Source organism: Halichondria panicea, chromosome 13 (genome assembly GCF_963675165.1).
Source record: "Halichondria panicea chromosome 13, odHalPani1.1, whole genome shotgun sequence".
Lineage (NCBI taxonomy): Eukaryota > Metazoa > Porifera > Demospongiae > Suberitida > Halichondriidae > Halichondria > Halichondria panicea.
The window spans coordinates 1419115-1446948 of NC_087389.1; the positions used below are offsets into that span (position 1 = coordinate 1419115).

Here is a 27834-nt window from a genome sequence, read left to right on the forward strand (position 1 = left end):
AATTGTGTGTAGAATAAACAGTGTTGTGTGAAACCTGCATGTCTGTAGTGTTGTAGTGGTCACCAACAGTGGCTGTAATAAAAGGTCGCATGCTAACTGGCATAGGTTGAAACGCCTGTTACTTTAGGCTCCATTAACCTGGCTGTATTATATTATATTGAGGGTGGCAGGGTGCATGACTTAATTGCTTGTGACCACATAATAGACATGTAATAAAGTTTTACTTTATACATCTTGATATAGGCATGCAGTACTAGTGTACGAGTGATTGTATATATACATTGTTATATTGTCTCCAATTGTCCTAGGTTGTGATGTGTATCTAAGGGAGCTTTAAAAATGGTGTATGTGTTGACTACAATACCATCAGAAATAAGCATCTGTCCTGGTCATCACAGTCATAACATTGTGTGCCTATGCACATTTATGGTACTGCATGCAATGTATTGATACTGATACAACAGTTGAGTAGGCAGATCAAATGAGCCTTGGCAGTACATTAGTGTATCATAGTCGTGTACTGAGTCTAGTAATGAAGTGTTTTTCAGTTCAGTGAGTAGTGAAGTGAACCAGCTAACAGCTAAACCATCATGTACACGCCTAACTCTTAATGAGGCATACAACCGCAGTTTAACGATTTAGAGTGAACATGTTATTAGTAGAAGTTGTGCGCACACCTCATAGTATACACTGCATTCCCCAGTTTTTTTGCCGCTCAGTTGGTAAATTTCCTATAGCTGCATGTTGGCAAGGTGTTCACGAGTACTCTTATGGCTCCATATTTCTCCAACAAGCAGTTTGATAGTTTACCAACATTGGCTTCCTCTAGCTATTGCTAGCTAGAGTAAACATAGTGTTCAGGCCAGCTTGCATGTGGCTTATGGGATATGGGCATGTGGTGAAGGCTGTAGTTGGTTGTATGGACTCATCAGTATAGTAAACATGTACATTGATTTGATAGCTAGACTATACCCGGCTTATAATTATCCTTAAGTTGGTATTATCCAATTGTAGATTAAAGAGAACGAAAGATTGTGTTTAATGTTTCATTAAGAATTACTTAGTCTATAGCATCAGGTAGGAAGTATGAATTGTGTCATTCAGTTACCTTATGTTACATAATCGAGAAGCACCCCATGTATACACATGCACCTAGGCGAGTGTGAATAACATTAACAGTTGGCAAGGATGTGAATTTCGCCGACTACAATTTCCTGTAATTGTAGTTTACTGTTGCATTTACTGGAGAATGCAGAACCAGGAAGTGTTGTTTGGTATAATAATGCACACAATCTCTCGTCCAATTCACTCTCCTGCAACACTCTCTGCAAAGTAACTTGCTCTCTTCTGTTGTCTGCTGGTCAGTCAATAGAACTTAACTAGCTAGCTGAGTCAAGTAAAAAATAACTAAGCTTACGATATCCTGCAGTTTCAGAGTGTTATATATAGAACCAGTAAAAAAGTAGTACGATACTTATCAAGCAAACGAAATAAATCTTCAAGTTACAAGAACAAATCTTACATCTGCGAAATCGAAATGGCCTGTGAAATCATGATGAATCATTCGGTCGAAGTTGTGGATGGTCTCTACCACCAAAGCGCATGGGCTCAGCCCCTCTCCCCAGAACTGGGCTCACCGGTGCACGCCGGCTCTCCCCACGGCTCTTTGTACTCCCCTACCTCCCCTGTGCTGTCCCACGCTGGATCCCCTCCACATATGGGATGCTACTCTCCTGTGCACTCTCCACCTATGCATGCAGTGCACTCTCCCCCCATGCATGCAGTACACTCTCCTCACAGCATCATGACCAACTCACCATCTCCCCTTGATCACACTATAATCAAGCACGAGCATATCACCTGTGATGAGCTGGGCTATGCTAGGAGCGACAACTCCAGGAGCCTATCTACCCTGTTGAGGGATTCAAGCCAGGAACTGAGCTGTGTTGTGCAAAGCTGTCAATTTGGAGGACCAAGAGAGATCCTAGATGGTAATTATCACTTGAATTTTTGTGTATTTTTGCATATATTGTGACAAGTGTCTATGGTTATCCTAATAACATGAGTATGCCCACGTAGTGCATTGAAGCCAATTGGGTGTGCTTGTGATAGGTGTGTAATTCAATTTAAAGTCTGCAATATTGACAACCACCACCCTGTTTTGGACACATGTTTCGATGTATAGAGTTGGCATACCACATGATTTAATTAAGTACAACTTGTTATCCACCCAAAAGAGTGGCACTCAGGCGAGACATACTGGTGGCCAACAACATATAGTGCTAAAATTATTCATGGCGTTATTGCAACTTAGCAAAATTCAGCACTATCATTTTTCCTCGTGCAGTGTCTCCTTATTTGGAAGACTGCCCTGACCTATTGGCAATGCATGCCTCAGGCATGAAGCTCGAGGAGCAGTCCCCACCGGCCTACAACTCCATGTACCCCAGTCCTCCCGTGTCGGAACACGCCCTCTCCCCCCACCACTCTCCAGTGCACTGCATTGAACCTCAAGCTGCACCTGAGATCACCATGGTGCATGCAGCCAACCAGCCGCACATGCACGCCCAGTTCCCTGACTTCCCTACTCCAGCTGGAACTCCAGAAGTCAACCTGTCAACTGCTACCACCCTCCCTCTCGAGCATTACCCTCCCTCTCCTGGTACCATCTTCTCAAACTGTGGACAACAGATGCATCAAGGATACCATATGCCTCTCTCTCTACCAGTGGAGTTTCTGGCCGGAAAAGGATGCTTGCCTGCAGATGCTCACTTCTATGAAAGTGCCACTCCTATTCAGATGGCCATGTCTTCCCACCCCACCTTCATTGTGCCTCAGATGGCAATGCAGCAGCAAAATGGCATGCAGCAGAAGTCAGAGGAGCAGAGAAAGCCGTTCGTGTGCCTATATCCTGGCTGCACCAAGCGATACTTGAAGCTGTCCCATCTCCAAATGCACATCAGAAAGCACACTGGGGAGAAACCATATGTATGCGATCACGAGGGTTGTGGAAAGAGATTCTCCCGATCCGACCAGCTCCGAAGACACAGCCGCAAGCACTCTGGTATCCGTCCATTTCAGTGTGAGGTTTGCGAGAGAAAGTTCTCACGATCCGATCACCTCAAAACCCACATGAGGACGCATACTGGAGAGAAGCCACATATTTGCACCTGGCCCAACTGTCCCAAACGATTCGCACGATCTGATGAGCTCGGTCGCCACTTGGCCATGCACAGAAGACATCTTGAGAAGAATCGATTCTGAAAAGAACTGTTCGAAATCGGGCAAACCAGCGACTCACGTACCCAAGCTTGTAGCGTATCGTAACCATAAACTACTACACATTACCCACTGGTATCTATAGAGTTCCTAAGAGTAAGCGTAACTAAGTTTAATTGTACCTATTACTGTAATTAACTAGTTTAATTTTAAGTAAATTGTATGTAGCTAATTAAGTACTTGTATTAATTTTGTATTTTATTACCTGTACCTATACTTAATAGCTAGAGTAGCTATTTTTAAGTACTTTAATTTGCTGTTTATAGTAATATTTAAGATATTTTATTTACTTGTACCTATAGGCACTTATATATATCTGAATGTATTGTCACTTCGTCCTCATTTTTGTCAAACAATTTTCTGAAAAATATTCAATTAAACTACGATGTCAAAGTGAATGTAAGCACACCAAAAAAGACATTACAAGTAAATAAATAGCACACTCTTAGTAATCTGTTTACCCAACAAGAAGAAATACGATACGCATGGGCCGACATTGTAGTTGCATGTACCTTAGTCCTTTGTCCTTTCATAGAAAAGCCATAAAGCTTCAGTAGCAGGCAAATGCTTTCTCACGCACCAATAATTGTTGTGTTTGTAGCTGCTGGTTTCCAAGACCTGAAAGTGCACTTCAGAAGTAGCTAAAATATTCAGTAAGTCATAACAACTAATCACGAAGCAATTCACATCAAGCCTCTCACATAACATTGAGCAATGGCTTGTATTCATTTGTTTAGTCCCCTGACACCTGCTGATATCAATCTGCAGAGCATACGTTTAATACTGTCACTCCATTATTTTATTAACCCGTCCATTGCCTGTTGCAGTTGGGCCATTATTAATGATATTTCTATGATATTGATATATTCTCGTTCTCACTCAACCCTTGGCTGGGTATCCAAACCAAACTGTACACATCCACTACATGCTCTGCCCTCTAGCGTAAAATGCTTGCCAATTATGTCTATGCTGCTAGGTGTGGACACTCGAAGAGCTACAACCGTAGCTTTGACCACTCCAGCGAGTGACTTGCTATTTAGACTAGTAGCGTCTTTTGATTGAGAAATCATGCATGTGTGTGTACGTGTGGCGTTGTGGTGCAGTTGCAGGTTCTCACAAAGAATAGGTGTGCGTAAACTTCCAGGGTATGGTATTTAGTTAAGAGTGCATTAAGCATGTTTCCCAGTTCCGCAGCTAGACAAGCACTTAGTTAATTCCCATGAATATCATTCAGAGGACATTAAGGTTGGTACTTATCAGTGTGTGAGATCACTGCACAGCACAAACAAACGAAATGATCAGGTTTCCATTGTGGTGTAACTATAGCTGCATGATGACAGTTGCATTGACTGTGAGATATGCAGTAAACACACGATGCTTTTAGTAGAATACCACACTATCTCATACCATTAGTGGCCTCAATCGTAATTTGCATATTGCTACGGTAACACATGATCTGTACATGCTGTTTAAAAAACATCCTAGTGTATTATACGTGAATAAACTTTAATGGTGGGCAATGTTTACCACATGCATATTCATAAACTTCAGGGGGGGCCATTGCACCTCACCTGCACAACCTTGCCTTATTAGATAACCAAGTCCCAATTATCAATAAGTAAAATCAGAATATTCGAGACATAATTGGCATCAAATTTCACTAAGTATTTATGGAATCTGTGAATGTACTAACAGTTGGGAACATGGCAGACAATTATTTTGACTAGTGGATGTATTCCGCTGGTCTTTTTGGCAAGGGTGTATGAAGGTTGTATAGAGACTTTGTACAATCAGGGTGTTGTTTTTGACCGTTTAAGAATTGGCATGTCTGTACAATTAGGGTGTTCATGTCATCATAAAGTGCTAACACATGAAATGTGTACTCAACACAACACCTTAACGGTTGAGCAGACATATAGCATTGCTGTTTATGCATCATCACAGTGAGAAACCTCCAGCTTTGTATGTACACATTGTCGACTACACATACACACGTACGTAGCTAATAATTATTATAATAGCGGTTAAACAAATAAATACATAGTGTGTGTGCAGCTGTGGTTGTCTGATCAACAAGTCTGCAGTTGGGCTATTAAACAAACCACTCAGTCATTCCCCGTACACTCCTACATGAACTTCATCTGCACACAAACAAGTTTTCTCCTTATCACAGCCTAGCAACATGTGTTCCTAATGCCTTAAACAATGCTGTACAAATATATCTAATTCGTACATTTGCATTCCCATAGCCAAGCCATACACAGAGCAGTGATACGATCTACAGCCGGGGATTGTGGTCCGAGATGAGGGAGATAGGGAGATGGCTTCAGGGCGCTAACTGGACTCTCTCTCATCTCTCATGTGGTCACAGGACAGGTGGTATTTTAAATCCCACCACAGCGTTGTGTTCATGAGGTAACCTATTGTGCACAGGTACGGATTGGGTCTGGAATGTGCATGGGTACTAAAGTAAGGAAATACGGACGTTGACCATTCAAGCATAAAGGGCAGAGTGATTCGAAATCCTGTGGTTGTATGCTAGATAAATAACAATTAAACGGCTCAGTGAACCATGAAATTGGTTAATGAAGTAAGAGTGGCAAAAACCATTGACCAATTACCCTAATGAATTTGTCTGTCTGCCTTTACCAAAACATATCCTGACCGCAATTATGGCACATAGTATTACATTAACCAATTTGATGGTGTGTTTTGAAAACAGCTTGTACGTAGATACGTACAACGAATAAGAAAGTAACGATATAATTGTTATGTAAACTCAATGACGCTCAAAAAAATAAAGATAGTATTAGGGAAATCATGCACAGTGTAACATGATAATTATGTGTGTAGGGTCCCTAGTGTACTACAGTCATGCAGCAGATGTTTCAAGGAAAGCTGAGGCATGCTTTGCAATTAGTTAGGAAAGCTGTCTGATTTCCCATTGGGACTTGCCGCCTAGAACATCTGCCTAATTTGATTATTCTTACAACACCCAGATCAACTTATGTCCTATCAATGTTAAGCATGCATCTACATAATGTACATAATAATTATATGCAACGCTAATAATGTAATGTTAATTAGCTCGACCTGGCCGCTACTGGCCTGTGTGAGATGCAAAAGATGGGTGGGGCTGGTGATGGCCTAATGGCTCGAGGTTTGACCGCGAATTGTAGCCACGCCTTCAAACGCCCACATGGCTACTTCCGGGGTCTAATTACTAGCTAGCCAGCCTCGATACCGTGCCGTCTAGTCTAGCAAGAGCAAGATTAAGAATGAGCAGTTCCGAAGAGCTCAAGAAGCCTCATGGCCTTCCCAACAAATACCTAGATGATCTGGATAATGATTTTTTCTACCATTTCAGCTACTCGAGGTCTGATTGCAAGAAGAAGTTCGGAGATGTTAAAGTAAGTGGCTAACTTCCTCTTAGGCCCTATGCTTCCTCCCATAAAAATGTCCTACTGATGAGGTATGTATTATTGACTCCCAGATAGTGGTGTGTGGAGGTAGCATGAGCAGAATGGGAGTGTTTGCAGAGAAGGTCGCCAGGGAGATTGGTCATCACCAGGTCACCAAGGAGGAGTTAAGTATTTCACGGACAGACAGATTTGCTTTCTACAAGATAGGACGTGTACTTTCTGTCAGTGTAAGTTGAATATATTGCTGCCGCATATCATGTTAGAGCATGCCCAAACGCTAGACTCGGTAATCATTGTTCACCTGCCATCTGTCGATTTTGTCCCCAAGTAGTATTCATTATAGAGCAGATAATTAGGGTCATACTACGCTTGAATAATCATTGTTCACCTGCCATCTGTCAATTTTGTCCCCAACTAGTATTTATTATAGAGCAGATAATTAGGGTCATACTACGCTTGAATAATCATTGTTCACGAACAAATCACCCCACTCACTACTACCCCCCTACACTCACAGCACGGTATGGGTGTACCCTCCCTCACCATCATGCTGCATGAGATCATCAAGCTCCTCAGATACGCCGAGGCTGATGACCCTGTCATCATCAGACTGGGCACCTCTGGGGGACTAGGTTAGTGACTCCTAACATGCCATATCAGTGTTACACTTTTAATCACACGACTATACGTTGTAGGTGTACCTGCTGGCACTGTGGTTGTTACCAACAAAGCATACAATGCCTTCTGTGAGGAGGTCCATGAGATTGTGAGTCTACTATTGTAACCTGATTTATATATACAGACGCCTCCTTTAATTGTGAGCAAGATTTTACACTTCGTTTTATATCCTAGGTTGGCTTTAGCTCATATTTATGGTAATGGGGTTTCTCGACTTTGTATCGCATGTTCAAATGTTGTCTTTACTGTTATAGTACTATAGGCTGAATAGCTCTGTAATGGACTCTTGTGTACCGTATTTACTTCGTTATTAACTGGTCTCAGGTGGTGATGGGTAAGAGAGTGAGGAGGCCTTCTCTGATGAATCAAGACGTAGCACAGGAGATAAAGTCTTGTCAAGATGACCACTCTTTCAAAACAGTCCTTGCTGGCACGATGTGCACTGATGATTTCTATGAAGGTTTGTTGTTCCTTTGTGTTTTGTTAGCTTACACACCCGTCCTTGTTTGGCATTGTATAGACCACAAATAAACTTACATGTAGGCTTCTAAAAGCCCCAGCTTCCCATCGTTAGTCAACACAAAGCAATATCATAAAATGCACTTATGTGTTTAGCAATGGGGGCATGCAATAACAATAGGCACGCCATTTCTATCTATAAGTGTATCATGCAAATACTTATGCAACGATGCTTCACATTCCACACTTAACCCCTACCCCAGGTCAAGCCAGGACAGACGGTGCCGTGTGTGAGCACACAGAGGAAGAGAAACTGGCCTATCTGAAGGAGATCAAAGAGAAGGGGATCTCTAACATAGAGATGGAGTGCTCTGCACTGGCTGCCCTCACTCACCACACTGGGATCAAAGCCGCCGTCGTGTGTGTGGCTCTCCTCGACCGTCTCAAGGGAGATCAGGTGTCCATCTCACCAGAGGATTATGCCGAATATCAGAGGAGGCCACAAGCTCTCATTGTCAGGTTTATCAAGCACAAACTAGGAATTTAAGATGAACCAACTTTGAGCAAAAAATTTATATGCGTGCAGGTACTATAGAACATAGACTGATTGTATTTTTTTTATTCAGTATTTATATTTGTGCATAGAGAAAGTTAGTTTTATTGAACAATTTAATTTATCGTGTTAAAATTAATTTTGAATAGTTATTATAATTATAGATGAATAAGACAGTATTTAAAACTGCGAATACAAAAGAACAATAACATCAAGCTTTTAGTAGTGTTGCTCGTAACACATCAGTGTTTGATCGGAACTTGTTTCTGATGGAGATAGCTGACTGTGGAGAGCTGTCCATCTGCATCACCATGTACCTGCAGAAATCACAACTAAGGTCCACAAATGCACACATCATTAACGACCCTTACCGTCCAAGCTCAAACTGTTGGTTGTGTACCCTCATTTTGTGGGGAATCTCCCTAACCCCCAGGTTCTCCAACTTTCTCAGCACTCCATTTTCGTCTAGGACCGTCCTGCACACTCCTCTGAGCAGCTTGGAAAGGTCTTGCTTGCTCACAGCACGAACAACTAGGGCTACTTCATACTGCACCATGATGCTCTGGATAGATGGGCGTGCCTGTAGATCTACGGTCACGCCCATGCATCTTTGTTTTGTTGTAATAGTGAAGATACGTTCTAGGCCGACCTTTGGCCATAGATGGGCGTGTCAAGTCGGTTATTTCTGATCACGCCCATTTCATTCTGTTATTTTAGGCGAGAAAATGGCAGCTAGATTGCTTACTAAAGTGTCCTCTACCAGGGTATCCCTATGGTCGGTGGTGTCCTGGAGAGCCTTGTCTGTTGGAGCTCCCCTCTGTGCAAAGAGCAAGCCTGATACTAAGCCTGATACTGACCCTGTGAAGCAGCTTTTTGTGGACAAAATCAAGGTACACATAATTATTTTTAAACAATAGCTTAGTTTATGACTCACACCCCCCTCTCCCTCTCTACAGGAGTACCAGAGTGCCAAAGGGAAGAGTGGGAAGGCTCCCGGACTGAGGGCAGAGGACGAGGAGCAGTTGGTGGGAGAGTTGGCACGATTAAAGAATATTTACGGTGATGGCGACCTCACACAGTTCCCCAAGTTTGACTTCAAAGAGGACATCAAGATAGGTTTGTTTAACAATGTGAATCATTGTGCTGCGTAGATTTAAATTTTATGATATACAGATTGGAGATAACTCTACAAGGCTGTAACCAAGGGACTGCTATATGAACTGATCTTAGGCTCGTGTCAGCATGCCGTTGTGTATTTATGTACAACCAAATCTGTAGCATTAATTAGCGTTGTATTGTTTCATGTTGAAAATTTAATTATTACACTGAACAGAACAAATTCTATAAACATAAAGGACAGTCTCAATGAATGCCCAACAAGAATAGCTATTATTATATAGAATGTTTCAGGTTGCTTTTATTGGTCCTTGTGAGATTCGTCTGGACAGAGCTGCCTTACGCACTCGATTGAGGAAATCTGGCATAGCTGAATAGGGAACGAAAGGCATGACATCAATTATAGTTTTGCATGCTAAAACCAAAATCCAACTAAGCTAATTATATATATCACACAGCAGTCTTCATTTACCCGAATTGGCGACCCAGTTGACACAGGAGGCGGGTAAGTGGATCTGGGGGTCGTCAAAGTAGGTGAGCTCGTAGTTGAATCCAGGATGGTCAACACAGGTGTGAGGCTTGATCACCATCTCACTATAGTAGCCCTTCACTCTCACAGCTTCACTGGACTCAGGTAAGGATGGGTAATCCACTGACCTGGGGGTAGAAAATAAGGTGCAAAATTTTTCAAAACACTAGTTATGGAAAGTCAAACAATAATTATCTGGTAAAGGGTAGTAACACGTACACATCACATGTATACGTAGTATTGTATACATGTAGGAAGACAGCTGACCTGTTGACTACGACAATGGCACCATCTTCTGAACTCTTCCAACTCTTGCGCACGTACACATACTCGCGAGCGGACATGGGGAACTAAAGAGGGGAGAAAAAAGAAAGTGAGCTTTACAACAATTATTCTTAATTACCAAACATACCGGAAACTTCATCACCCAGTGCACCACTCCACACCCTGAGCTGGGGTCAAAGTCCACTGTATTTAATTTGGCCACATAATGATCCCAGGATTTTCTCGCCTTTTCATCAACCTGTGTGTGAACGAGTTAGCTAGTATACATCTATACATCAAAAACATTCCCCCTTACCTGAACCTCAAAGAATTCATTGGCCGTGATGTCGTCGTAAGTCCCGATCACCTTGAACTGGTAGAGCCCGGTGTCAGCGTACAGCTTACGGAAGACCATGTACATAGGTTCGTTAATAAACACCTCCCAGTCAGACAGATAATCGATAGTTGACTTTAATTGGCATTCGGAGTCAATACTCGACTTCGATGGAATGTGCTGCTCAACGCTGCAATCTTCTTGGAACATGTTGTCGACAGTTTGTAGTGTGTGTTGAAGGAATGAGTGACACAGTTGGTTGGCTTGGTGAAATAGGGAGTGGTTTTGGACAGTGTCCACGCTGAGAAACTGGTCCAACGAGTATATAAACCAGTTTAGTGAGTTCTGGACACTAGGACGGTCAACAAACGTAACCAGCATATCCATGACCTTTGAGTGGTGATCGTGAAGACCTACAAGTGGGTACATTTGATTGTGAATGGTCGACTGTCTATCCACAGGAACAGGGATCCAGACTACAGGAAATTGGTGATGATGCAACTCAAATTCCAAACATGATACATCTGACACACTCTGGCAGCAAGACAAACTGATTGGTTTTGACTCTGCGGGTAGACTCTCTCCCACTGCAGCCTGTGTTATGGCAGCGGCCTGCTTGAGTAGACTAACAACAGATTCCTTTGTCTTCTTGACAAGTAACGATCCAATTTTATACTGCAAAGGCACTTTAGAGTTAATTCCAACGAGTGGTAACTGCGACAGTTTTTTCTCAGAGCATTCCGTGTAGAGTGCAGTGAGCTTGTCCACCATTTCCTGGCGCTTCAATTCTTTCTCATCGACTAGTCGATTTTCGATGGGTTCGCTCTCTGCTGTTCCCTGCAGTTGCCATGAGAACCACGTAAACCACGAGCCTGGAGAGGGGGAGCTGTTGTTATTGTCAACTCTAGTAGCAGTGGTGGTGGTGGTGGGCATATAATCGCAAGTAGCCTTCACACGATCCTCATAGTACTGCAAACACCTGTGTACAAATAACCAGACACTGATCAATCATGCATTGACCACATTTCCAGTTCAATATTGAGGTGAAAAATGATTAGGTTATACCTTTGAAGTTCCTGCTCCGGTACCTTTTCTTTCTCCCACAAGAAAGCGGCCATTCCATACACCAGTAGCGGCTTGTGAGGACCCAGCTTGATGAGCAGGTACGACTTAGTCATGTGACCTACCCTCTTCAGATAGCTCCACAGTGACATACCAACCCTGTAGTGTGATCATGTTAGCTAGCACTGACAACATTCCTGCATAATTATGAGTACTCACTTGTTCCACACACCAGGTCTCTGACATTCTTGATTGACTATACGATGACCACTAGACATCCGACGTCGACGTAGACGTAGACAACTTCTCATCCACGAATGCAACATTTTATACTGTCAGTACAATGTGTGTATGTGTGAGTACGAGTGTGAGGTACCGTCAAGTTATGTACACATACAGTAACACCACTGCAACACCTAGACAACTAGATAGCTGCAGTATGATTGATATTGATCTGTGATTGTATAATTATATTACTGTATTCTCTAGAGAGTACGAGTGTGGACTATTTGCTACTCAGTTTTTTAGAAGTGAATCACACCTTCTTTTGGGATCCGATCTGATCGAGAACCTTGAGACAGTTTCAGGCTGAGCATTTCTTGCTGATATCAAAGAGTAGCTATGGTCCACGGTAGCTAGCTAGCTATACAGACTCCTCCATGTTTAGCGCTAGCGCTTGTACCACGCGCTTACACGTGCTCTAGCAGCCCAACCCACATATTTACCATGACAACTGACCTTTCCAACTTTTCTCTATTGTAACGCAAGGTAACTAAGTCTAGTAGCGTTACAATAGAAAACAGTCGGGCCGAGAGTTATTATGCCTCGGTTTCAGGCCGCTTAATAAAAATCCATCAAACTTTCAATTTTGGTCAATTTTGGTCACAAAAAGAATTCACTAACAAGTCCACTCTGTCCAGATTGTTGCTCTAGTGAATCAGCTGACACGAAATGCTCCTCCATAGAGCTGGGGCAGTTCATTCTGTGCCTGCAACAATCAACGAGAAGCCGTATTAGAGATGTAGTATGCATACAAGAGCACATTGCTCACCAAAGGAAATGCTCCTCACAGCAGAGGGCGTTGGGAATAGCTTTAAGTCCAGACTTTGACCTGCAAACAAAACTTATTAGGGTAATTTTATATGGCCAAAAGTACCAGTAACTTTTTATGCAAGCCTATTATATTAGCCTTGGTTTACCAAATCGATCCACCCCAGACTATGCACATGCACATACAGTCAAACAAGCTTACAGCCTTGGTTTTGGTCTAATTGATTCACTTCAGGCCATGAATCTAAACACACCATAGGCATACTTTTTTATAGTTGTTGCAAAATTGACGCTTCAATTCTTATACGACACATGTAGGCTGCAAAATGTATCCTTTTGAACAATAGCCCATGCCAACTCCTTAACAGGTTTCTATCAAAATCCCAAATTTGGAACGGAACCTAATTTCCTAGAATAAGACCATGAGCTATAATTATTATAAAAATGTTGATATGTTTTCTTGGCGAATGGAACAACTGAACTTCAGGAGATATTTCCGACACAAAATGTGAAATGTGCACGGTCAGCAATTGACTCACCAGGTGGCTGAGATCATAGAGTAGTGCTGCGTAAACGCTTTGCCCAGACACACAGAGCACATGACCAGCTCGTATATATCCACCACATCACATGACACCTTGCAGCACTTGAGCTAAATAGTGTGTAAAAATCGATTGTAGCAAGTAAACAATAATTAATAAAATTGGCTGTTAGCAAAATTAAATAGCTCACCATTCTTCTTAGCTTGTGTGAGTATAAAGTGTTGTGTGTTGAATGCTGTGAGAGATGAGAGGCCAAGTGTCCACGGCCATCACACAAAACAACACTGCATTGTGCACAACAAAACATGAGAAAGACATGCCAAATTTGAGGATACAAGTTCTAAGTAATTAGCACCAGACACCTACAATAATCTGGCCATTGTCTTAAACTATGACTAGACCCAATAACCACTAGCACACCGAAGTGCTACCCACTCACCCACATTCCAGACACGAAGCAAGGTTGCTATGAATACCACACTCAGCACATCTGCTGCCTTTCCTTGCCTTGATCTTGTTACACTGGTCGTAGTGAGTACGTAGCTCTGCTGATAATTTAGTCTTTGATTGTGGTTGAGTCTTCCGGATCCCCACGGTAACAGTGCAGTCTTTAGGCAGGTGACCCACATTATTGCATTTCCAGCAAACATAAGTAGAGAGTGGAACAGAGGGTGCAGTAATTGATGGTTCCTGTGGAAACTCGATGGTACGTCCCTCGTCGCTTGATGAGCCCCCTCCGTCAAAATATCCAAGCTGACCACACATCTCGTATTTATCTGTCTCAGTTTTTAAGCTGCTTTCTGATTTATCCTCGGTAAACATCTCTCTAATGACAGGGGGTACCTCAAGCTTGTCACTATGGTCAGAGTCAGAGTACGTACTGAGCATGCTCAGTGCAGAGGATGAGGTTGGTGTCTTACTGGGTGTGGGGATGACACTAATCATCTTCTTTGGCTTTCTTTCTGCAAGAAATTGGCATATAAAGGTTATAGAACTATTACACTTGGTTGTACTTCGTTTCCTCCTTCTGTGTTGCTTTATAGACGGGCCGTGTCCTTCCGGTCTGTCCACTGTATTCTTGACAACAGCGGCAAACACACGTTCATCATCATCACCTAAAGGTGACACAATGAACAAATATAATATCAAAAGAGAACTCACCAAATTTCTCTCTGGCCAGAGTCAACTTGGCTGAGCTGACATCTCCAGTGGCGAGCTGGTAGCTGCGTAGATTCTGTAGTACAGTGGACAGCTGGGAGCTCTTCTCATCTAATATACCATGAAACATGTTATAGAGTGTAAAATATGTTGTTACTTACAAAATCCTCTCTTCTGTTTGGGAAAAAAATTCGCCATTGTGGCTTGTCTTGCAGGTCAAAGTTGGCTGGGGACCAGCCCCACCCCCGTTTTATGTTGTTGGCTAGCTGTCAATGTGTATGCATATGCTCTGATGCATATGCAGCCATTGTCGATGGAACACCTCAGATATGCAGATGGGAAAAGGATTGTAAGTATAGGCACTGTGAATTTAGCTAAAATATATTCATTGGGTGTTCTGATTGATTGAACTGTTGTAAGAGTGTAGTATAATCTCGCTCTGTCTTTAGGTATGTCCGTGGAAGAACCTCTGATTCTCGCAAATAATGCGCTGCAGCAAGAAACAAGTGAGCTCCTCCATGCCCCCTCAATCCCCCGAATACATGGGTAGCTGAGGAGTTAGGTGAATGAAGTCCACCCCACTCTGTGTGTTAGAATTGACCATTTTTGGCACAGCTTGTATACCTTGCTATCAAGATCTTAGCCCACTAATTTCTGGCTGTGGTTTTGTACACAATATATTGTGTTCATCATGTCGTTAGCTTGTTCCCTAGTAGCACAAAATGCGACAAAAGACCTGACTGTGCTTTATTCCACACAAAAGAATTAATGTTTCCAGCGCGCCTACACGTTGAATGATAGCATCTTTCCTATAAATATAGCTAGCCCTAGCTAAATGTCCTTAGTTGCAAAGTTCTATTAATTTTTGCAAGATCGAGGAACGGAAGAAATAATCTTAGAGCAAGTACCTATACCTGTGTAAGTGAATAGTTGGACTATTGTGAATTACTATGGGTACTATTATGTGTTGATTTATTAATTTGCTGCCTGTGTGTATAATAAATAATACAAGCATAATCTAGATAATGAACGTTGTACAACACTGATCAGGGAGTGGTATCAGGTGGCAAACAACTGTACGGAAATCTAGTCTCATTCACATGGGACCTCGATAGCCTAGCATGTACTAGTACATGGAAATCCGAAACATTCATTTTCTCGAACAGTAGAACTGGAGGAAGTTTTGTCATTTCGCAATAATATTTATCAAGAAAGTTGAGGCCATGCACAGGAACAAGACACAGCCATCTAAAATGTACCCCATGCTAGTTATAGTTTCGGTGAAGGTTGTTTCAGTAATAAACCGTCAGAGTTGGCAGGGACTTTTGTGTAGGGTCCACCCACTGTATTACAGACAAAACACCCTATGATTGTACACGTACTGCCTGTATGGAAACCTAATATAGTCAGATGTTGTCTAACTGCGTAACCCACAAAAGCCATAAGACCACCTCTTGAGGTTCATAAATCTATACTGATTCTCCTGAATTCAGTTGACTAGCATCTATCACTCTGACTTATAGGATTTTAGTTAGTTTGTTTTTCTGCAGAGATTTGCAAGAATTAAGAATGGAAGACAGAAGATTTCAGACCTTCATGGTTCTCCAACTACTCTTACTCTCCTTGCAAGCTCACTTCTATTCAGTCCAAGCACAAGGTAAAACTCAGTGTATGCATTGATTCTGCATGCATGCATGAAGTGCCTGCTTTTTGCTATGCTACATGTATAGCTACTCAGTCTGCAGCACACTCTTTCCTTGCAGAGGAAGCATTTCTGATATTCGCAAACCGTGATGACAGTACTGAAGGCATTACTATGACAAATCTGGATGGTACCAACAGTAAGAGACTCGTCACCAGCATGACTGCATCAGGGCTTGACTATGACTTCAGGTAATTGTGCTATACCCTAGCTTTCTCTTGCTATAGTGTCACCAGTGCAAGGCTTGTTGTTTGATTAAATTATTTACATGCAGAGATAAGACCCTATTCTGGTCAGACATTGAGAGTGAAACAATCTACAAGGCTGCTTTAAATGGCTCTTCTCCAAAAGTCATAGTCAATGACACCAGTGACCCAGGTACGCACTATACATGTATATGTATACTACTATATAATTATACTAGAACACACACTATAATAAATCAACAACCTGCATAAGTACAGGTTCTAATCCTGTGTTGGTACTGACGTATGACTGCCTCTGTTCTTATTGTTCTGTACTAATAATGCTTTTGTTGGTTGTGTTTACAGAAAACATAGGCTGGGATTGGATCAACAAGAAGCTGTATTGGACTGACGTGACTAGAGGCACACTGGAGGTGATGGATGTGGAGACAGGGTATCGGAAAGTACTCATCTCGATGGGGAGAGATGCACAGATACGTGGACTACAACTGGACCCAATAAATAGGTAAAACAGCTGTTGTGGTTTGCAAGACAGTCAATGTGTACGTCTTTTGTGGTCTATTAATTTCAGTCTGGTGTTTGTTTGTTAGAGTGCGTCTAGCATGTATTGTACTTAATATTGAGAGTACAGTAGCCACGGAGATCATAAACACACCAAGGAATCTGGGAAGGGCAATGGAACTAAGTGATGTTGCGTGCCAGCAACTATAATGTAAACTGCATAGCAGCCTCTTAACCATCACTATAGTGACGTAAAGGTTAATTAGTAGCCCAAACTCAGCAAAAGGGAGCAGCACCTTCCTGCTATTATCAAAACAACAAACCCACAATTTGGGAATTTCTCATTAGGGAATGTATACACCCATTCAGTTTCATCCAAATATACACACCTTTTCCCGTGTAGGTGGATGTATTGGACAACAATTGCCCCTAACGGAGGAGGCATGATTGCCAAGACATCCATGGACGGGGCAGGGACAATGGTTCTCCACGACAGTAGTATAGTGGAGTTTCCCAATGGACTCACTCTAGATGAGACCTCCAGCACTCTCTACTGGGTAGACGCTGGCTCAGACAAGAAGAATATCGTAGGGAAATCACTCACAACTCTTAGCAGTCCAAATATGACTGTATTTCGATTCTCAACTCGACAAATTCCCTTCCATACAACGTACTATAACGGAGGATTGTACTTCACTGAGTGGATAGGGCGTAGTGTTTCGAGACTAGACCTTGACTCCACTCCCAGTGTACAGGAGCTAGTCGACACCAATGATCGACTGGGGATGATTAGAGTGATCGCTGCTTCCAAGCAACCATCATGTGAGTGTGTGCATGTATATGTGTTGAATGACATGTAGTCACAACTAGCTTTAAATTGCATAGGTTTACACCTGTATGTGCTGTACACCTGTATATATAATTATATAGATCTATGTAGCTACAGTAGCCTAAATCAACTGATACTCATGCAACTCTTGATATAACAATGCAATGTTGATTTCTTCCCCAGTTTTCAATCCTTGTGCTGATGCTGGAGTGCAATGCAGCCAGTTGTGTCTATTGAGTACCACGGACCCGAGAGGCTATTCCTGTGCCTGTACTGACGGGGTGGAGCTAAATGCAGACAGGCACACCTGTGGACCAGGTGAGGCCTCTATCCCATAACCCAATGATTGATACGATTGATATTAGCCAAATATTTCAATTTAGTTGAATTTGCTCAGGATACCCCTCCACACTTGTTGAACACAAGTTCAATTCCATCAGAAACATAAAGTTCCTATACTACAAGACTAGCTTGCCAAAATCTCAATTTAAATGTTTGGATTGCGATTTACACAGTCATAGCTACCGTACATTTACTGAAATTCTTTATCCTTTACAGTTGCGGTAACTACTCCACCGACAGTACCCACTGTTCCGGTAGCTACAAGCGGTGAGTACTGCAATGACTTCACGTACACTGTGGAGCCTAGTTTTATTTGTTGTAGCAATGAAGTATAATCTACTTATTAGGACTGCTCCACCTTATGATTGTGGTTTGGCAAGGCCAGCTATAAATATTTGGCGTAGTTATTGAATTGTACCGCCTAGATTCGTGTACTCTTCCTCATGAAGTCACGCTCCAAACATCTGTCACACATGCAGTTGTATAAATGTAAACACACGCATGGCTAATGAGTGGGTAGCAGTATAATCTGTATATAGAACATTGACTATTATGGTGAACAACCTTATAAAGACAATTGCACCCTCCTACTCAAGCCAATGATATAATAACCACAGTACTTTCTGTATCAATGTGTAATATACCCTAATACAGTCATGCCTACCCCCACCACAGATCCTATAATCGTTCCCAATGGACTGTGTGGTACGACCATTCAATGTGATAACGGTGGGACGTGTGTGGACACAACTCCTAACCAATTCATTTGCCGTTGTCGAGAAGGCTACTCTGGAACATTCTGTGAGATCTTACCTGCGACCGAAAATCCTAGCTTTCCAGGTAAGAAAAATCAGATAGTGGCCTAGCTATAGCGTACTTCCAATGGTTCCTAACACTCAGACCATTGTCTATAGTGAGTATTTAGATAGCGTGGCTCTAATATAATTTTCCGTATTTAATATTGACGGCACATTGATTTATTTCAGATGACAACATAGTTCTGATCTATGTGCTGAGCATACTGGGCATCATGGCATTCATGATCATTGTCTCACTGGCTCTCGTTCTCTTTGCCTGTTGGATGATAAAAACTAGGAACAAGCAGAACCATAAACATCACGAGAAGTCGTCAATGGATGGTGAGTGATTTAAAATGCATGCACATCAAAGAGATTAGAGCCATTATGTTCAGATATAGTATGCATTTCAATAGCTGTGTCACAAACAAGCACAAAAGAAAGTTTTTGCCAAGATACTGTTTTGAAACGTTTATATGGTCTGAGGTGGCAGATTAAACAAATCATACGTAGTTTGCTTCGAGTGAAAACAAAGTTAGTTCGTGCATGATCCGATGAAAACATGTTGGGCCATGATATTGACAAATGTCCTGTGCCTAAGACGTAACAAACAGCTAGGAATGCTCTATAGAGCAATGTGTATGGGAACTACTGAGTCATAGTGGATGTTTAAGAGGCTCCAGTTGGTTGTGTAGTCTGTCTGTCCCACGCTTGCATAGCTTGCTCCATACAGGCGTTCTTACAACAAATATATATAATATCAAATGATGTGAGGTTTAATGTCCCCTCTGATTAGTAAACAAGTATGTCAGCAAATACAAACACTTACACACCCTCACCCCCGTCCACACGCACATACAGGACTGAGCATGAGTAGTCGAGACTCCCACGCACACTTTGTCCTCGTTAATGGTCGCATGAGTGAGCACGACTACATGAGCATCAAGAGCCGTGGAAACAGCCCTGCCCCCTCAAGAATCCTTATCTGCAACGTTGGAGAGCAGGGCCCGGGAACTATCCCTAACAATTACATTTACGAGCAGCCTTATCTGGTTCCACTACCCACCAATGGGAGTCAAACACTCGATCACTTGTTCTCCACTCAGAGAACACCCCCTCCAGAGCCCATCTATAACACTGTCAAGTCTACCAAAACACAAACTCTCTAAATATATTTCATGTCTCAGTCAGTTTGTCAATTTTTGGGGTCATGATGCGTACATCTAATGTACTGCTAAACAGTAGCAACATGCAGTGGCCATCTCTGAGCCCAATTCAATCATCACCTTCTTAGGCCTATTCCTGTCTGTATATGTATATTATGTGTTCAGTCATCTCTCACTGTGCTTCATAAATCACTATCATATCATCACCCTTTATATATACCACGAAAAGTGCAAAATAAATTTAATATTAATTTATCGTTATAGTGAATAACATGTTCTGCTTAAGTATAGTTATAGTGCCAACACTGTTTGCATGCATTAAGATTATAGGTTGAGTATGGCTGAATGCCAGGGCTGTTTTCAAATATCCTCTACCCTTGCATGGCTACACATCCTCTCACAAACCACAGCTATAGACACACACACATGGCTTGCAGCAGCATCACCACACATGTACTGAGTGCCTATACCTACATAGCTATAGAGAGTGAGTTAGCAGATATGAAGCCTCCATCAGTCAGTACCTGTGTTCTAGCCCTGGTGCTGCTCAGTGCTTCAGGTGAGTGCTGGAATCCCTAGCTAGTGTGGTTGACACTGCATGTGAGGCCAATTCCTTCCTAAACTGATAAACTTATCTAAGTGAACTAATGATTGTGCCAAGAGGCTGTACATTACAGCTTCGTACACAGCTCACACTCACACACACACACACACACACACGCACACACACACACACCTGGTCGTCTACAGGAGCTTATTGCCAGAATACAAACGGGGTAAGATAAACTCATACGTACATATATATATACGTGCATAATAGGAGCAAGATACAATGAGTTTCCAACCACCCGCAGATACCTAGATCTAACCAGACCCCAGAACAGAGTCAACTAGGAGTTATCATCATAGCTTCTGTCAGTTCTGGACTGTTGGTGGCTGCCTACATTTGCGTCTGTTGCCTAGGATGCTACGATGAATGTGCACATGGAACATCTTCACCAAAACCAGGTGAGAAAATTTTCAATGCTATCGTATATTACTGTCACTATAATTATGCCTTCGCTTTTGTTACAGTCAAACCCAGAGACACCAGGTACAGAGAAAAAAATCAACAAACTTCAGCAGTTTAACTTTAAAGCTTTATATTTTTAACATTTTGCAAAAAAAAATATAAAATAGTAACAGTTTTGAAATAATAATATGCAAATCAACACAATACGCACACACACACGCACACACATTGGGCAGTCAAAAATAATAGAGTTCACACAAGAATTAACTGTGTCTGCAGTGAGGTCAGTACTACATACCTGTCTCTCAGGTCATCCAGTTGTACGAGTAGACTTGTTGCCACACGGGGAGATATGTCATCAGAGGATCTGTACGAGGGGGTGAGGGGTGGGGTTAGTGGAGCAGGGGAGAACAGCCGGAGGGAACTTACCCACTATAAAGTGCAGGAGTGGTATGGTAGAGGATAGCCAGCGGAGGAAGTCCAGCAACATATTCCTAGGAGAGACAGTAGGTATGAATCATTTGACCATTTAATTAAAACTAGCCTTTCAAAACTAGCTTATAGGAAGTACTGTTTTTCAGACCAAAATTATGTGTAAACATGCAATATCTATAACTGCTACACTCACTCACTTTGAGCGCTTGTCATAGAAAGGAGAGCGTAGGAGGTAGAGCATTAGCACCACTCTCCTCCGCATGACCTCCGCCTTCTCAGCCGAGTTGGAGTGCAGTAACCCGCAATGTAGCTGCAGACTGGTTAGGTCCATACCTAGTGCCAGTAGCCACGGCTTCCAGGAGCTTTGTTGGAAGATGAACATCGAGATAACTGGAGAGGAGTGTAGTCAATAGAGTACTCATTCAGTAAACTACACACACACAATACATCAAAGGTATAATAATAATTATAGTCAATGTCCATGGAGTGAGAGGTACACGTGTAAAAAAGAGGTACAATAATTATGTGCTTACTATGTACTAGGGGACGGGCAATGTAGAGGGCCTCGGCAATAAGACTGTTGGTATCCAGTGACATCAGACGAGAGGGGGAGTCCCTGCTCGTTTGTGAGGGGGAGAGTGGGGCAACGTTATGCTGCAGCTCAGAGTAGGGGATGGTCGGGTCTATAGGAGAGTCATGTGATGAGCATGTGATTGTCATGCAGCTATTACGCTCACCAGTATGAACGGATCTAATGATCCTGCCTGTACGAGGAGCCTTCCAAGCAAGCGGTTGGGCGTCTTCTCTCTCAGGATTACTGGAGTGCGCCGTCTGCTGAGAACAATTTATATGATCAGCATGCAAAGTCACAAGATTGGATAACAGACCTCAGCTTGCTTTCTGTCTGTGGAGGGGACAGGAGGAGTCCTTATCACTCCATAATGAAGCTTGAACACTAGTAGAGACCTCAACACAGCTCTGTATAGATTGTTAAGTGGCTACCTTTACCCATTCAATTTGTTGACTCAACACACTGACTACATTCACCCCTCAATATCTTAATAACTACCGTATAGTGCGAAATTTTCGAGGGGCTTAATATTCGCGGATTTCGTGGGTTAGAATCCTACATGAAAATTAAGTCCACGAAAATTGTTAGAATTACCTGCTATAATGTGCAAAGATTTAAAGGTGTGGCTTCCAGTAAGCAGTCATTCCACGAACATTGTGCAACGAAATGGCTTTTAGAGGCCAATCCACGAAATATAAGTGCCTCGAAAATTTCGCGCTATACGGTATGTAGATTGCATGATTCCCAAAGATAGACATGCACACCTCAGTGTTTGCATAAGAATGACCATAGCCCATTTTCCAGGCTCCTGGAATAAGCGCTGACTGATCATTTCCACGGCCACCTCCAATGTGTCTAATAGAGTAAGTAGCCATAGCAACACTTGCTGTTCCTTTGAGCACTGCAAGGTATACAATTATATGAAGAATATTACAGAAAAAGCAGTCTTTACCGCTGAGATTTTGCTAGCTGAGGGACATCTTCTAGACACAATGAAATCGTTAAGGAGAGAGTAAAGGTTGGAGACGGAGTAAGCTGTATGGTAAATATAAAAGTACAAAAGGTCAACAAAAGTACGATAGTTCAGAATATATATGTACGTATGTATAATCTACTCACCAACTTCAGACAGCTCCCAAGATCCACCAAAGCGTCCTACAGCAAAATATTCATAATCACTATTCACCATACCGTATAATCTGGTTAGTAAGCGCATGCGCCTAGAGGGAAAAGAGCAGGCCTCTATGCACCTATTATGCGCTTATAGAGATTAACCACGCTCATAACGTTTCAATAAAGCAAATCTCCATTAGATAGCTTGATCGTTTGTCTGCAAGAGGTCTATAGTCATATCTGACAGCATTAACACAACTACCAGTAGTGAAAGAGACTTAACATCTATAAAGAAGAGTGGAGACCAGTTGTTGTGCAGAGAACTATGTAGAAAACCATGCGCCTTCTATCAAGGACCTTGGTCTGCTAACCAGTATGCGCCTATTAGTTGATATGCGCTTATTAACCAGATTATACGGTAAATACAGTACGTGCCCCCATACACTAGATAGGTACACTCATTCAGTATCCACCCCCGGCCCACAGGACCCCCCCCCCCCCCCCCCCCTTTACCTGGTATGATGTAGCTCCCTACTCTGAATGCAGCCTCTAGTTTAGAGGCCAGGTTTGGATCGCTCACCACCATCTCCTGGTAGCGCTCCAAGGCCTCCCAGAGCATCCTTAGCGGTGCAGGCCATGCTTGAGCTTGTATCTGAGTCTCGTCAGTATCATCCATTTTCCTGGAGGTCATCGTGCATTTGTGGGGTGGGTCTCTACAGGCGCTAGGCCCCTCCCCCCAGATGCTTTTGGTACTAACCTCTGACCTCCGTATAGTCGCTCGGCGCGGTGATATATCGATATAGTAGTCGAGCTTCTTGGTGACCTGTCTTACAGCAATGGCTGCAGAATTATCCATCTCAAGGCAGCACGTATTCTCTGGAGAGCGTCTAGCAACCTTCAGTGATGCTGTACTCTCCATCATTGCAACATTCTCTGTGAGTATTTATTAATATGAATAAACTCTACAGATTGAGCTGATTTAGATTTATAAAACTATAGTCTTGGTGGTTGCAACATCAGTTCTTTGTGTAGGTCTACTATTCTCCTCCATGACAATGCAGGTGCTTCCACTCAAGTTCAATCGAGAGATTATCGAACACAGTGGAGGTTACAGAGTGAGTGAGTGTCGTTGTGTTATATTGATATCTTTCACATTTTGCACAGAGATTTGATTTGGAAGGTTTCTTGCTGGATCAGTGGCCTCGCTACTTTGTATATTTGTACTCCTTTGCTCTAGTGGCTGACATCTGGTCCATTCATTCTGGGTGGGTTGTTAGGCAACATATCACTGCATAGCTCAGTTATCTGAAACGATGCTCATTATAGATTCTGTATAATTATGTGAACACTTTTCCTCCACAGTGTGTTCAGCATTGTTGAGAATGTGAATGATGGAGTCATCTGGCTAAATTTGGTGAGCCAAAAAGTTTAACTATCTGAACTTTTTGTGTTCACCATTGTCTGTTGTGTCCACAGCTGCTTCTTTTCTTTGTGAGCTTTTTGCCATACGCCACTGGGCTTATCAGCAGCTATGCCACTTCCCACGATTCTGAGATGGCAGCCATCATCATCTGTGCTGGTGTCATCCTTCTCATCGGTCTAAATCTGGTTTGTCCCCCAGTGTGTGTGTGGGGGGGGGCTCAGTTTTTGACTGTGTACATGTACATAGATGTAGTCTAACGCAAAGTGTTGGACTACATAACGACATAATATTATGTATATATAATAATGCAGAGCAGGATCCAGGATTTTGTGTCATAGGGGGAAAATTTGGAAAATGAAAAATCTAGGGGGGGGGGAAATTACCCCCTTTACCCCCCCCCCTCAATGCAGCCCTGATATGTAAGTGATATATGTCATCTTTCTTTACAGATTCTAATCCTGGGCTATTCATTTCGACGCCAGTCTCTCATTCATCCTCACCTAGTCAACAACAACAACATTGTAAGTCCCCCTAACCCTTACCTCCCACATTAAACCCCCTCACCCCCCACATTGAACCCCCCTCACCCCCACAATGAACCCATTGCCTCACCCCCACAGAGATCTATAAAGGCTTCGGTGTACATTGGCCTGCTGATTGCCCCCGTCCTGTCTGTGTTGACCATTGGCTTCAGCTTCCTCTCCGACCAAGCTCCCTGGCTGCCCCTTCTCTTCTTCTACAGCATACTGCCCGTCTCCCTGGTCGTGAGACTGGTCATATACCTCGTCCTTAGTAAGTGTGTTAAGATGTGATTATTTGAACAATCCGTTTTCTTCATGCCCATTCAGTACCAACGTTGTGTGTTTTGCTTAGAATGTAGAGTGTTTTGTTACCCAGTAGTTCAGTACCAGGTTGTACAACAGTGCATGTATCCGTTAACGTGTGTATTGTGTGTAGTTTCTAGGAAGTCCATTGAAAGGCTACCCTCGATGATATTCAGAGCTGTGGCCAGCAAGAGCAGAACAGAAGGTGAGAGAGATTTGAATATTGTACACGTACGTACTGTTTCAGTCATCTCTCTGTAATCCAGCATTCAGTGATGGTGTGTTTGCCATCGTGGCCACTCTCATTGTGTTGGACTTGACGTGAGTCTGCATAGTTGTACATACCCAAGTTCAAATTGGTTGATGACTCATTCGTTGTTGCAGGAGTGAGCATATTCCGGATAAAGACGAAACGAATGAATTATGGACTGCTCTCCGCAAACAACGATTTGTCTTCTCTTCTTACATCACCACCTTCATTGTCACAGGTTAGTTCGAGTCATGTGATTATGTCAATGTAGTCACTTGACCTTATAAAATATCATGATCCTTTCCGTGCAGGTCTCCTGTGGTTTGTTCAGTACAGCATGTTCCATTTCATAGAGAGGATCACTCCAATCATGGCTGTGGCCAACACCTTTGTGGGTGGTCTATGCACTTAGCGTAGTCTTCATGTTTCACCATCTCTCTCTCTCTCTCTCTTTACAGACACTGTTACTGGTGGGCGGCATTCCTTTCGCTGCAGAAATTCTCTCCATCTTTTCTGATGAGGTACGCTTAGTCTACACCGCCAATCAACTACATCTACAACATAATTACCCCCCCCCCCACACACACACACACACACTCAGTCATTTTCGACACAAGCCATTCTGGGTCCTAACAAGGTGTTGTCCATCCAAGTGTTCTGCGTTCTGGTCACACTTGCCGGTCTCTTGCAGCTGCTCTTCTGGTGTGTGGCTCACTATAACAAGTAAGCAACCTATCTATACCTACCTACATGGTATACCTACTGTTTGTCCGGAGCTACTACTCTCTCTATTATTCATCCTGGGCATTCCCAAAATGTTACTAAAAAAAACAACATAGCATCTGAATAAAAAGCAGCGACTTTACAAATTGCCCTACAGTGTCAGTGTCTTTATGCAATTTTGCATTATGTGATCTCTATCTTTAGGAGCTTTTGTATGTCCACTGAGATAGACAAGAAGTATGCTGAAACTCTCGTGTTTGCCAAGATCATGATCATTCCGATAACTGGGTACATCAGTGTGTCCGCAAGATGTCCCTATATAACTTGAGTCATGTGATCCCACACACACAGTGTTGTTGTCTACTGGGGGACGTTCAGTAAAACATTCAATGATAACCATGTCTACACAATTGTGAGTTGGGAGCTCGCTGTTGCTATGGTAATCCAATTGCCCCTTCCCCTCACAGCTGGCGGGTGTGTCCCCACTGCTCTTCCTGCTGCTCAAACTAGCCATAACGTTGGTGAGTGGGTAGGTAGACTCTGTTGTGCATGCTATGTTCTCCACTGATGGTCATTAGGTCATTATGCCTCGGTGCGCATGTGCAAGCGAGGTATACGGTAGTGTGTTTGTGTGTCTGTGTATCTGTGTAGACTGCTACAGCTGCTCAATGATGAATCAAGTGCAAGTAAGAGTTTCTATAGGCTTCTAGTCATGTTTACTTGGATTTTAATTCATGGATTTGCAAAATAATGCTTCGTTCTCGAGTTATGCCTAGTTTTACTTACTTGGAATGCCTTTTCAGAAGAGCACGTAGCCAAACTTGTTTACTGAGTGTTACTACTCTACTTAGTAGTTAGCTCTGCACTAGAACGCTAGCTATTGGTAGCTGCAACTGATGGCAGCCATTAATTTTAGACTTACTTGAACTTTTGGCATCCATCGTTTTTAACAACAATCATGGTCGATCATTACCCACTCTTTGAGTTTGCATGCTAATTATTGCAAAAATATTCATCAGTATAAAAGCTATTAGCAGCTTTATGTTATGTAGCTTTGGCATCTCCACCGAGGCATCAGCACCCGCAGTGCATTCATTATGTACAGTCATGCTTGTCATAGCTGATTGTGCAATATTATAATTATGTCATTTCCATCGTGTTTTCATTAATTCTAACCATCCTCTTTGCAGTATTCCAAGTGCTGTAATGCCCTGAAGCGCTCTGGGAGGAGGAGTGGGGGGTCTAGCAGAGTGGCCTCTCCAGCTAGCATCAATCAGTTCAGTCATGGAGGACGAGAAAACAGCCCTGCCTTTACACCCACAACAGGACACACATTTTAAGTTTGTCTAGCCCCTATTTTATACGTAGCTTATTCATTATGTGCGTTAATTATGTGTTTTGTGTTGTAATTATGAATGTTTAACGAGACAAGTTTGACTGAAGACAAGTCGCTCTTATTCTGAGCTCATAAAATGTTCTTAACGAGAAGTTTAT

At 42.6% G+C, this 27834-nt stretch overlaps 8 protein-coding genes across 11 annotated transcripts; 5 read left to right on the plus strand and 3 right to left on the minus strand.

Annotated features, from left to right (window-relative positions):
• The first annotated feature begins 1284 nt into the window (after positions 1-1284).
• LOC135346497 (Krueppel-like factor 16) lies at positions 1285-3662 on the plus strand. The gene is made up of 2 exons (XM_064544125.1): positions 1285-1991; positions 2348-3662. Exons 1-2 carry the CDS (start codon positions 1538-1540, stop codon positions 3262-3264), a joined length of 1371 nt encoding a protein of 456 aa, XP_064400195.1. The 5' UTR covers positions 1285-1537; the 3' UTR covers positions 3265-3662.
• Positions 3663-6482: 2820 nt separating this feature from the next.
• Positions 6483-8565, plus strand: LOC135346959 (uridine phosphorylase 1-like). The gene is made up of 6 exons (XM_064544738.1): positions 6483-6689; positions 6773-6928; positions 7219-7333; positions 7397-7467; positions 7704-7839; positions 8102-8565. The coding sequence occupies exons 1-6, from the start codon at positions 6558-6560 to the stop codon at positions 8383-8385; spliced, it is 894 nt and encodes a 297-aa protein (XP_064400808.1). The 5' UTR covers positions 6483-6557; the 3' UTR covers positions 8386-8565.
• A 516-nt stretch (positions 8566-9081) lies between these two features.
• On the plus strand, positions 9082-9730 carry LOC135346961 (ATP synthase-coupling factor 6, mitochondrial-like). The gene is made up of 3 exons (XM_064544739.1): positions 9082-9281; positions 9348-9507; positions 9565-9730. Exons 1-3 carry the CDS (start codon positions 9117-9119, stop codon positions 9573-9575), a joined length of 336 nt encoding a protein of 111 aa, XP_064400809.1. The 5' UTR covers positions 9082-9116; the 3' UTR covers positions 9576-9730.
• Positions 9731-9737: 7 nt separating this feature from the next.
• Positions 9738-12399, minus strand: LOC135346957 (uncharacterized). Its single transcript, XM_064544735.1, has 8 exons — positions 12238-12399; positions 11916-12028; positions 11700-11855; positions 10617-11613; positions 10449-10559; positions 10304-10386; positions 9980-10164; positions 9738-9877 (listed from the first exon to the last, which is right to left on the minus strand). The coding sequence occupies exons 2-8, from the start codon at positions 12020-12022 to the stop codon at positions 9798-9800; spliced, it is 1719 nt and encodes a 572-aa protein (XP_064400805.1). The 5' UTR covers positions 12023-12028; positions 12238-12399; the 3' UTR covers positions 9738-9797.
• Positions 12400-12550: 151 nt separating this feature from the next.
• On the minus strand, positions 12551-14703 carry LOC135346958 (uncharacterized). Of its 2 annotated transcripts, XM_064544737.1 has the most exons (8): positions 14608-14703; positions 14450-14557; positions 14302-14403; positions 13728-14250; positions 13479-13572; positions 13286-13398; positions 12748-12807; positions 12551-12684 (listed from the first exon to the last, which is right to left on the minus strand). In XM_064544737.1, exons 1-8 carry the CDS (start codon positions 14642-14644, stop codon positions 12579-12581), a joined length of 1143 nt encoding a protein of 380 aa, XP_064400807.1. In that variant the 5' UTR covers positions 14645-14703; the 3' UTR covers positions 12551-12578. The 2 variants fall into 2 exon arrangements, with proteins under 2 accessions (XP_064400807.1, XP_064400806.1); XM_064544736.1 differs by having other exon boundaries at positions 13728-14403.
• Positions 14704-15896: 1193 nt separating this feature from the next.
• LOC135346317 (low-density lipoprotein receptor-related protein 4-like) lies at positions 15897-21188 on the plus strand. 2 transcript variants are annotated; one of them, XM_064543901.1, is made up of 13 exons: positions 15897-16103; positions 16192-16339; positions 16423-16526; positions 16700-16859; positions 17259-17677; positions 17868-18002; positions 18243-18293; positions 18702-18866; positions 19013-19165; positions 19685-20548; positions 20740-20765; positions 20844-20997; positions 21064-21188. In XM_064543901.1, the coding sequence occupies exons 1-10, from the start codon at positions 16016-16018 to the stop codon at positions 19990-19992; spliced, it is 1731 nt and encodes a 576-aa protein (XP_064399971.1). In that variant the 5' UTR covers positions 15897-16015; the 3' UTR covers positions 19993-20548; positions 20740-20765; positions 20844-20997; positions 21064-21188. The 2 variants fall into 2 exon arrangements, with proteins under 2 accessions (XP_064399971.1, XP_064399972.1); XM_064543902.1 differs by having other exon boundaries at positions 15898-16103; positions 16210-16339.
• Positions 21115-23815, minus strand: LOC135346318 (peroxisomal membrane protein PEX16-like). 2 transcript variants are annotated; one of them, XM_064543904.1, is made up of 10 exons: positions 23634-23815; positions 23127-23162; positions 22960-23042; positions 22772-22908; positions 22324-22414; positions 22174-22267; positions 21970-22119; positions 21634-21826; positions 21431-21495; positions 21115-21368 (listed from the first exon to the last, which is right to left on the minus strand). In XM_064543904.1, exons 1-10 carry the CDS (start codon positions 23809-23811, stop codon positions 21307-21309), a joined length of 1089 nt encoding a protein of 362 aa, XP_064399974.1. In that variant the 5' UTR covers positions 23812-23815; the 3' UTR covers positions 21115-21306. The 2 variants fall into 2 exon arrangements, with proteins under 2 accessions (XP_064399974.1, XP_064399973.1); XM_064543903.1 differs by having other exon boundaries at positions 22174-22270.
• A 97-nt stretch (positions 23816-23912) lies between these two features.
• LOC135346328 (endosomal/lysosomal proton channel TMEM175-like) lies at positions 23913-27828 on the plus strand. Its single transcript, XM_064543917.1, has 17 exons — positions 23913-24055; positions 24182-24235; positions 24285-24385; positions 24483-24534; positions 24597-24728; positions 24993-25064; positions 25164-25335; positions 25501-25572; positions 25634-25688; positions 25752-25855; positions 25929-26008; positions 26076-26138; positions 26219-26340; positions 26545-26628; positions 26692-26752; positions 26808-26861; positions 27531-27828. The coding sequence occupies exons 1-17, from the start codon at positions 23957-23959 to the stop codon at positions 27678-27680; spliced, it is 1527 nt and encodes a 508-aa protein (XP_064399987.1). The 5' UTR covers positions 23913-23956; the 3' UTR covers positions 27681-27828.
• Positions 27829-27834: the final 6 nt, after the last annotated feature.

Bases quoted from the DNA above. Each gene is read 5' to 3' on its own strand.
- LOC135346497 (XM_064544125.1), top strand. From the start codon at position 1,538: ATGGCCTGTGAAATCATGATGAATCATTCGGTCGAAGTTGTGGATGGT. The intron at 1,992-2,347 runs GTAATTATCACT...TTCCTCGTGCAG, and splicing joins ACCAAGAGAGATCCTAGATG to TGTCTCCTTATTTGGAAGAC.
- LOC135346959 (XM_064544738.1), top strand. From the start codon at position 6,558: ATGAGCAGTTCCGAAGAGCTCAAGAAGCCTCATGGCCTTCCCAACAAA. The intron at 7,468-7,703 runs GTGAGTCTACTA...AACTGGTCTCAG, and splicing joins GTGAGGAGGTCCATGAGATT to GTGGTGATGGGTAAGAGAGT. The intron at 7,840-8,101 runs GTTTGTTGTTCC...CCCCTACCCCAG, and splicing joins CACTGATGATTTCTATGAAG to GTCAAGCCAGGACAGACGGT.
- LOC135346961 (XM_064544739.1), top strand. From the start codon at position 9,117: ATGGCAGCTAGATTGCTTACTAAAGTGTCCTCTACCAGGGTATCCCTA. The intron at 9,282-9,347 runs GTACACATAATT...CCCTCTCTACAG, and splicing joins TTTTTGTGGACAAAATCAAG to GAGTACCAGAGTGCCAAAGG.
- LOC135346957 (XM_064544735.1), bottom strand. From the start codon at position 12,022: ATGTTGCATTCGTGGATGAGAAGTTGTCTACGTCTACGTCGACGTCGG. The intron at 11,856-11,915 runs GTGAGTACTCAT...ATCACACTACAG, and splicing joins AGACCTGGTGTGTGGAACAA to GGTTGGTATGTCACTGTGGA. The intron at 10,165-10,303 runs GTCAGCTGTCTT...TTCTACCCCCAG, and splicing joins GCCATTGTCGTAGTCAACAG to GTCAGTGGATTACCCATCCT.
- LOC135346958 (XM_064544736.1), bottom strand. From the start codon at position 14,644: ATGGCGAATTTTTTTCCCAAACAGAAGAGAGGATTTT. The intron at 13,573-13,727 runs GTGAGTGGGTAG...TGCACAATGCAG, and splicing joins GCTTCGTGTCTGGAATGTGG to TGTTGTTTTGTGTGATGGCC. The intron at 13,399-13,478 runs GTGAGCTATTTA...CACACTATTTAG, and splicing joins CACACAAGCTAAGAAGAATG to CTCAAGTGCTGCAAGGTGTC.
- LOC135346317 (XM_064543901.1), top strand. From the start codon at position 16,016: ATGGAAGACAGAAGATTTCAGACCTTCATGGTTCTCCAACTACTCTTA. The intron at 16,527-16,699 runs GTACGCACTATA...TTGTGTTTACAG, and splicing joins CAATGACACCAGTGACCCAG to AAAACATAGGCTGGGATTGG. The intron at 18,003-18,242 runs GTGAGGCCTCTA...TATCCTTTACAG, and splicing joins CAGGCACACCTGTGGACCAG to TTGCGGTAACTACTCCACCG.
- LOC135346318 (XM_064543903.1), bottom strand. From the start codon at position 23,811: ATGACCTCCAGGAAAATGGATGATACTGACGAGACTCAGATACAAGCT. The intron at 22,415-22,771 runs GTGTGCATGTCT...CAATCTATACAG, and splicing joins ATTCTTATGCAAACACTGAG to AGCTGTGTTGAGGTCTCTAC. The intron at 21,496-21,633 runs GTGAGTGAGTGT...TGTCTCTCCTAG, and splicing joins TTCTATGACAAGCGCTCAAA to GAATATGTTGCTGGACTTCC.
- LOC135346328 (XM_064543917.1), top strand. From the start codon at position 23,957: ATGGCTGCAGAATTATCCATCTCAAGGCAGCACGTATTCTCTGGAGAG. The intron at 25,856-25,928 runs GTTAGTTCGAGT...CTTTCCGTGCAG, and splicing joins CACCACCTTCATTGTCACAG to GTCTCCTGTGGTTTGTTCAG. The intron at 26,341-26,544 runs GTAAGCAACCTA...CTCTATCTTTAG, and splicing joins TGTGTGGCTCACTATAACAA to GAGCTTTTGTATGTCCACTG.